This window comes from Cydia pomonella, chromosome 1, assembly GCF_033807575.1.
Source record: "Cydia pomonella isolate Wapato2018A chromosome 1, ilCydPomo1, whole genome shotgun sequence".
In the NCBI taxonomy this organism is placed as follows: Eukaryota; Metazoa; Arthropoda; class Insecta; order Lepidoptera; family Tortricidae; genus Cydia; species Cydia pomonella.
In genome coordinates this window covers 17,406,882-17,416,057 of record NC_084703.1, presented here as the reverse complement: position 1 = coordinate 17,416,057, position 9,176 = coordinate 17,406,882, and the positions used below count along the sequence as shown (strand labels likewise).

Genomic DNA, 9,176 nt, shown 5'->3' with positions numbered 1-9,176 from the left:
GATGTGGACTGGTCGATTTTAGTTATGCTATATATCGATAAGCGCTAAATGCTAAAGGATAAAAAATATTTAATTAAAAATCCGAACTTTCCCTTCGTTATAATAACCTGTGTCAAGACAATTATAGTTTGTCAAAAGACTATCTCATTTGAAACATAGACAGAGAGAATCATACTATCTTTGTCTTACATTAGTACTAGCACCGAAAAGAAAACGATGAGTATAGTTTTATTTGTTCTTTTTTACTGACAAATTGGTTTGACCAACTATAGCATTTCTATGATGTTACATTTTAGTGAAGATATCGGAGCTTCAATTAATCGCGTTTCCGTTCCACATTAAAATCGACAAGTTCACGTCCCTAAAACGCACACATACACAACTTGCCCATCACCTAAATGGCTATGGATTGAGTATCAAATTTTGTACTGAACCGCAAAAACCGAAATTAGCAAATTGTGGGGATCTTTTTCTTTTACTCTCAATAAGACGTAATAAGAGTGACAGAGAAAAATGCCCGCAATTGACGAACTTCGATTTTCGCGGTTATAGCCCTGTCTTTAGACATGTGATGTGTGAAGTTGTGAACACGATGCCTTTCTGTTTTTATCCCATACTCCTTAATAAGTTGTATTATAAATTTAATTAAATTAATAAATATGTGCCTGATTTATAGATTAACATCCGCTGTACAAACATTAGTTAACCGCTATGATATCACGAATATTCAATAGGCCAAAGGATTATCTGTTTTTACAATTCATCACCCTTTTACTAATCGTCAGTGTTGTCTATTTATACTTGAATCATCTTCAAGAAACATATAAAACTGCCCAGTGGTCGGGAGAGAGATGTATATCAGAGCTAGCGTCAGTGAAATATCAATTAAGTGGTAGGTAATGCACCAAAATTATTAATTGAAACAAGTGACAGATTTGTAGAACTACTGTATGAGTGAATTACAAAAAAAAAATTACACAGTTAAGGACCTGTAATTAGTCAAACGTTAATTGTTTCCATTGTGTTATGACAATAAAGCCAATTCTATTTAAATTATATGCTTAAAAGTGTGTAAGCGTATGCTATAGACTTATGTGTATGAATAAGTACATTAAATAATTGTTAATTTTCGTAACACAAATTAATAAAATAACTTAAGACTAATCACATTTTTTTTCAATTTGTATGATACACATATTAACATAGCAATTTTGTTTACTTTTCCAGTGGTAACCGACTACAAAAATCGAATAGATAAAATGCTGACTGAGGCCCAAAAAGCGCATGACGCTGACAAGGAAAAGTTTAAGGACATCATGGAAAGCTGTATTGCTATGAAACAGCAAGCTACCATATGTCAGGTACCTATAACTGAAGCACCTGACCTCAAAAATAGATGATAATTATACTTTTAATATAAACTTTGTCAGCTATAGTTGGTTTTTTGTATCATTAGAAAAAAGGTAAACAATCTTGACATGTCTTTTTATTGAAAATGATTAGATAACACTTTTTAAAAACTTGCTAGTTTATATTACTTATGAATGCAAAAGGATGTTAATAATGATGAAATTATAAAATTTTTACATATTTGCTGTGTCTGATTTTCAAAAGCATTTTTTTAAAATGGCATGTCAAGAGCACTTATAGGTAAAAAACTTAAGTAAGTCACCTGTTGTATGTAGTTGTGACATGTTCGAATAGACATTTCTTTTGTTTGTGTGTGTCTTTTAAACATGTATTGTCTATTCAAACATGTCACAACTACATACAACAGGTGACTTACTTAAGTTTTTACCTATACCTTCTTTCTAATGCTAATAAAAACAAATACCATTCAGAGGTCTCTTTCTATCAGGTAATTTTAAGGGGCCTACTGATTACTAGTTTACTGTACAATATCGGCCTGTCAGTTATTTGCGATTGTCTGCTTTGGCAAATAACTAACAGGCCAATAACGTCTAGTGAACTGGTAATCAGTGGGCTGTTATATATGAATATTGTTTTCAGTTACTATGATAGTTATTTAGACTACAATTTTATTTTTAAAACTATTTACAATACAATGTACTACCTCAAGTGATGGTAAAAGGCTTGAAACATTGAGATTTGTTTTTAATTCATTATGTAATATAATCTACCTAAAAATTAAAATGTAAATTAATTTAGTCAATTGTATATTCCGACAACTTTGGCCTAGTGGGTAGTGACTCTGCCCACAAGGCCGGTGGTAAGAGTTGACAATATAGCAAAATGTAAAAGAAACAAAGTTTCTTTTAAATTGCAATCTAATATAACATGTAATCTAAATTATAATTATTACATAGCCCTTTGTTCTGAACATGATTGTTCTCTTAGTTCATGTGCCTGCCGGCAAAGGCCTGCTCCAACTCCTTCCAGTATCTCCTCTCTCTTGCCACCCTTGTTGTATGTATGATTTCATCTTCCCATTGTGTTGATTGAGGGCCTTGCAATCTTGACCCGTCTGTAGGGTGCTACACGAGAATTATAAATTATAATAAATATTTTTATTCCAGAGCCAGTTTGAGGACCTGCAATTGGAATGTAAAAAAGTTAGAGAAGACTATGATAAAATTATTTCTAAACCTGATAAATTAAAAGTTGGTAGATAAACTTTTAATTCTAATTTGATTTGTTTTTATAAATTTGTAAACTTGCTGGACAAATAATAAAAATTATTGTACCAAATATGAATGTATTTACCAACCAAATATGAGTGTCCTATTTATTTTCTTGTATGGAAGGGTTTGTTGTAAAACAAATTAGCTCTTTCTAGCCTAGTTGGTAGTGATCCTGCCTATGAAGCAGGAGGCCCTGGGTTTTAATCCTAATAGGGTTTTTTTTTTGTGTGTTTATCACAAATGTGTTCCTGAGTTATGGATGTTCTCTATGTAAGTATTAATATATAACTAAATATTATGTATATCATCGTTTAGTACCCCCAACAAAAGCCTTATTGGGCTTACTGTGGGACTAAGGGCCTGTTTCACAATGTCTAAGTAAAGTCCTGAATAAGCTAAATGCCACTTATCTGACGAATAAAGTCATTGTTGGCGCTTCATAATCTTCAAATAAGTTCAACTGGTAGATAATCAATGTTACAGAGCTTAAACTCTGAAAGCAAAAAAATTGGCCTACACATGAATGCCCCCAAAACAAAAATTATGACAAATACTTAGTCAAAAGAAAACAATAAACGTAGAGGAAAAACCGATAGAATACGCCCAGGAGTATGTATACCTAGGTAAATTGGAGTCGTTTGATGCTCATAGCAATGAAGGAAATAGACAGACGAATAAGTATAGCTTGGAAGAAATACTGGGCCCAAAAATAAATTCTTCTTCATAGTCTCAATATAAAAAGCGGCCAAGTGCGAGTCGGACTCGCCCATGAAGGGTTCCGTACCATTTATGACGTATTAAAAAGACAACTTACTAGATCTCGTTCAAACCAATTTTCGGTGGAAGTTTGCATGGTAATGTATATCATATATATTTTTTTGATTTTAGAAGTTCCAGGGGGGGGGGGGGGACACACATTTTTTCACTTTGGAAGTGTCTCTCACGCAAACTGTTCAGTTTGGAAAAAAATGATATTAGAAACCTAAATATCATTTTTGAAGACCTATCCATAGATACCCCACACGTATGGGCAAAGAGCATAATAATCACTACGTTTTACGTATGGGTTTGATGAAAAAAAATTTTTTTTTTAATTTTATGACGTAGGTATTTAAAAAAAAAACTACTTACTAGATCTCGTTCAAACCAATTTTCGGTGGAAGTTTGCATGGCAATGTATATCATATATATTTTTTAAATTTTTCATTCTGTTATTTTAGAAGTTACAGGGGGGGGGGGGGGACACACACACATTTTACCACTTTGGAAGTGTCTCTCGGCAACACGAGTTGCGAATTATCTATTCGCACATGTATCGTACAACGTTTTACAGTACATATATGGCCCTTTAAATGTTTGACACAGTAACGTAATATGCTAATTTGCGCACTAGTGCGGTAAAATAGCACCATATGTACTGTGAAATATTTTTCAACACAATTGCTCAAAACGACGTTTTTATTCCACCGATTTTTGGCTGATAATTCTAAATATTACACACGCGTGCTTTTTCAGTAAGTATATTATAACACTCGTGCTTTTTCATTATATTATCCGACTGAGTTAAGAAGGTAACTGATTGCTAATAATATGCATGGAAACGGAGCCTTCTTAATTTGGTTGAGTAGGCAATACATTTTTTTTAACCAACTCTTAGGTTCCAAATGTTAGTACAAAGAGGTTTTATCACACCAAACATAATTTATAGATTAAATTATCTCGTAAATTACATTAATGAATAAACATAACATTTTATCGATTTGATCTCCATCCGTGGAATAGAAATACTAAAATATTAGTTTTTTACATTTTTTAAATTGTCTGTTTGTCGATTTCGTTCGTGCCTTTGCCTTGAGCGCGCATTGGAATCGTGCGTAAAAAAAATAACGCGCCAGCCATTTTCCGTATTTGTCATTAAATTGGAATAGTTTGGTTTTGCTTTGCATGTTTTTAGTTTATGTATTGACGAAATTGGAATTTTCAAGCATTGAAAATGAAGAACACAAAATTGACGCTGCCAGTAATACTATAATAGAGTCAAGAGCCGAGAACGAAATAGCCTTTTACCATTAAAATCGGGTGGAAAATAATTGGCGGCATAAGAAACTTTTATTCAATGGAAAACGCGTTGGTAGCTTACTTTAATAAACTGGCGAATAAATGCCTACAAGCCCCGCACGCTTTGGTGCAATTATTCGATGTTAAAATTGTAAGCCACCATTTGAAAATTGTACTTTTACTGTTTTGACAAAAAAAAACAAATTTATAAGTTTTGTTTTTCCTCGCAAGTGAAAAACTCCTCCTTGAAAAACGTCGTATGAAACGCGTGTGCATGGGTTATTACCCTCATCGGCTTTCTTATTGCGCGCTCGCTTACAGCTCGCGCGCACGATATCGCCTCGTGTGTAATGACCAACTTAGCGCACTTGTATCATAATGTACCTACTATTTTGTTAAAATCTTTTCCTTAACATTGCTCTGCTCAGTTTTAGTTTATTTTGTCTAGACGTTTGTACCCGGAATTCATTTATCAGAAAGATAAGAGGATAAAAGAACAAGTCATAACATAAACATTTAAACATACATTATGATTACTCGGTACAATATGTCTCTTATCAATTGCCTTGACTGCATTAATCTTTACATGTTGGTGTATATACATACAGGCTGTCGCGTTTTGTATGCATTAAACAATGGCCATGCATAGAAGACCTTAAAAGTTACCAATTTGACCCCATATGTGTTCAGCGAAAATGTATGATTTCAGAAAAATCATCGAATATTATCTCCACGGATTGATAACCATGGGCGCCGGCAGCGGGGTGCAAGGGCGGGGTGACAGGAAAGAAAATACATTAAAAAATAAATATTTTTTTATGCGTCGCATTATTAGTTTAGTGTTTGGAAGAGAAGTTTAGTTTCTGTAAAATAAATTCAGCATCCTCCTCTCTCTTTTCCTGTGAACACTGAGAGTCGCTGCGTTTGTTCACCTCATAGAGAAATTCTTTAGGTACTTATTAAGGAGGCTCACCTGTATGGTTTGAGTTACTGGGGGCAGAAGCAGTTTCGTTAACCTGTGCGCTGTAAAGGTTTTCGTAGAAGTCTGTTGCTACATTGACAGTTTCGTTACGCTTGTTTTGGATTTTTCCAGAAGTACTTCGAAGTCCGTCGATCCACGTTTTGTTAATTCGTAGATCTTTAAAAGCCTTCTTGGAGCTACCCGCTTCTTTTAAATGTTTCTTAATTGTTTTTGCTAAAAAATAGCGTAGTCGTATTTAGTGTATTCACTCGTTAGCTTCGTTCGTAGCCAATTCGTCATGACTGTCTGTCTGTCCGTCCGTATGTCACAACCACTTTTTTCCGAAACTACATACGTGTGGAGTATCTATAGATATAACCCTTCAAAAATGATAATGAGGTTTCTAATATCATTTTATTCTAAACTGAATAGTTTGCGCGAGAGACACTTCCGAAGTGGTAAAATGTGTCCCCCCCTGTAACTTCTAAAATAAGAGAAAGATAAAACTAAAAAAAAATATGATGTACATTACCATGCAAACTTACACCGAAAATTGGTTTGAACGAGATCTAGTAAGAGTTTTTGTTATACGTCATAAATGGTACGGAACCCTTCATGGGCGAGTTCGTGTTTTATTTTTTCTTTGTTTTGTAATTCCTGCCTTCTTTTCATGAGTGCTAATGTACGGCCGGTTAAAATTTTGTGTGTGTGTTATTATTATTCTCTGCTTCTCGAGCACATTTCAGGCTAGATGTGATAGCGTTTATTATTTTGTCGTAGTAAGCTTGTACTTGAAAGCTTTTATATTCATTGAACAGGTCTGGTATTTTGCCTCTTCTTGTTCGTCTTTCAATGTGGCATTTTGATAACTATTGAAACTAATCCGACTTTTCTCTCGTTTTTTCAAGCTCAATGTTGCTTTGACGGGTCTATAAAGTATGGTCCGTTGTAAAATTAAGGCATAGAACCTCGATGTTTTCACACCAACCTGGTTTATTTGAAGGAATATAATCAATTTCGTTCTTATGTTTGCCGCATGGTGATCGCCAGGTTCATTTGCGGCTGTTTTTTTTCTTAAAACACATATTAAGTATTGTGAGTTTATTTTCAAGGGCAAAGTCGATTAGTATTTGCCCTCTTTGGTTTCGTTCGCCGTAGGGTAGATCGGGGACAATAGAAACACGTCATGATTGAAACAAGTCAAATTTCTCGAAAACTATAATACCTACGCGTCTGACGTAACACTCGGAACACGCGGTCGGCCATGTTTGAATCCTTGGCCAGTAGCGCTCGAGCGCCGGTGCGAGACGGGAGTGTCCACGAGCCAAACCAGTTTTTCGCGGTAAAAAGTAAGTATTTGTGCTCTCGTATATTTTCTTATAACTTCTTTTACTCTTGTATTTTGACTAATCCAATTATTTTGGTGTTATAGTTAGGAATAAACGAATGTTTTTAGTGGTCGTTGATCAGCGTTCGAGTCTTTTTTATACATAATATTTGACCTTGAAGTGAAAAACGTGGTGTGGGGACGATAGAAACAACTTGCTTGTGGACGATTGAAACTATTCAATCGTCCTCGTGTTTTAATCGTCCCCAAAAGTAACCGACTTCAAAATATAAGGTTCTGTATTCGATGCACATGTTTATTCTATTAATGTTGACATTTATTTGAAGATATACGAAGATACACGAAGTTTTTTTTTAATCTGCAGTTTTTTTATTCGAGATTATGTAAACATTTGTTTTTAACCGACTTCATAAAAAAGGAGGTTCTCAGTTTGACCTGTATGTTTGTATGTATGTTTGTCCACGATTATCTCGCGTTCATCTTAACCGATTTTGATGCGGTTTTCAGAAAAGTTTTTGTCATATTCTGGAGATTTTTTTTGTGTATAGACCAAATGATTATTAACAGGTTTAAAAAAAGAAGGATCTCTGTTTGACCCGTATGTTTGTAGGTATACAATTTAGCGAAAAAAAAAATTTAGTGATTGTGACGATAAGCTGATGATAAAAGCAAAAGATTAAATTTTTTAACTAAAAAAAAAGAATGAAACTTAGATAAAATCAAAAATAAATGAACGGGTTCATGTAGATACAGATTACATTTGAATCACCTTTTAAAGTCGGTGACAAACCTTACGTTATTTTTTTTTTATCCAACATGCACCGCGATCTAAATTAAACTAAAATATTGCAAATAATGCTAATTAAAAATATAATACTATACTACTACATCCTATTTCTGTACAATACATTTATTTAACTGTTTTTTTTAGATGCCCCGAAAACGGAAGCATGTTACGGAGAGAACCTCAAAAAGCATGTTTGCCTATCAACAGGCTTATGAGGAAGTGATCTCTGGAAAGTCCTTAAGAAAAGCGGCCCAAATGTTTGATGTCTCTTTGGCGAGATACAAAAAAAAAGAGAAGCTGCGCCAGATACGACACCCATAGAAGATATAAAAATGGGTTACAATTCTGTAAAAAAAGTGTTTTCAACTGCTCAAGAAGAGGAGATTGCTGAATATGCAATAAAGTCAGCCGATATTTACTATTACTACTAGAGTTAAGGATTTCTTTTGATAGGCATATCGCCATGTTTTTGTTTACGTAATAAAACAATTTATACTGATTATTTTATTGCGTCTATTATTTCATTTTGCATCCCGATGTCTGCAACAGTCGTTGTCACAGAGTGTGTGGGAATGGTTATGATTGAAACATTGTTATAGTTGAAACAAGCACTTTTGTATGAAACATAATTATGCTTGTTTTCTGCGATTCTATATCGTTATATCTTATAATTGCATTGAAACTACTTTGGTTAAGGTAAATTTAAAAGGTAGCAGCGACAAAGACAACTAAAGGTCGTATTTTCTTTTTTTTTCTCAAGTTTTTTAGTCGAGATGTTCAGATGCTCATAAATTGAGAAATTTTTATGTTATCCTTGCGGACTTTTGATGAGCTCATTGTATGCCGAGGTAGTGATGAAAAAAATTAAAACAGATATGAGTACTTTCATTGTGCCGAAGATATTTGAGTGTTTCAATTGACCTCACATAGTGTTTCAATTGACACTCATGTGAGGTCAATTGAACCATACTGCCCCATTCTCTTTATTACATTATTGTCAAAAAACTATGGATTATAGACCATCCAAATACATTTTATTTAGGAACCAGATAACTAACCTTGAAATATTTTGAGCGTAGATCTTTCTACTCATCAAAATATAACGATCACAGGCGGTTAAAGGCAAATTGTTTCAATTGTCCCCGGTCTACCCTACCCGTGTTGTTTGATTATTAAATGTTCGTTATTTCTGGGCTGGCCTATTTTTGCGTTCATATCTCCTGTACGTAGTTCTGATGGGCTAGATTAATATAGCCTTGGATAGATTACTGTAAAAATGATTAATTTCTTCATCACTGGAAGCTTCCGTGGGAGCATGCGCCACAATAACAGAATAGTACATTGTGCAACGACCAGGGCGTTGCAAAGTAACTGAAATCT

The 9,176-nt window shown here is 34.1% G+C and overlaps 1 protein-coding gene and 1 long non-coding RNA gene across 2 annotated transcripts; both read left to right on the top strand.

Annotated features, from left to right (window-relative positions):
* The first annotated feature begins 550 nt into the window (after window positions 1–550).
* LOC133517115 (uncharacterized) lies at window positions 551–2,709 on the top strand. The gene is made up of 3 exons (XM_061850278.1): window positions 551–892; window positions 1,228–1,361; window positions 2,538–2,709. The coding sequence occupies exons 1-3, from the start codon at window positions 712–714 to the stop codon at window positions 2,631–2,633; spliced, it is 411 nt and encodes a 136-aa protein (XP_061706262.1). The 5' UTR covers window positions 551–711; the 3' UTR covers window positions 2,634–2,709.
* A 3,836-nt stretch (window positions 2,710–6,545) lies between these two features.
* Window positions 6,546–8,303, top strand: LOC133517081 (uncharacterized). Its single transcript, XR_009799323.1, has 2 exons — window positions 6,546–7,010; window positions 7,941–8,303. It is a non-coding gene; the product is annotated as an uncharacterized LOC133517081 (long non-coding RNA).
* The last annotated feature ends 873 nt before the right edge of the window (window positions 8,304–9,176 follow it).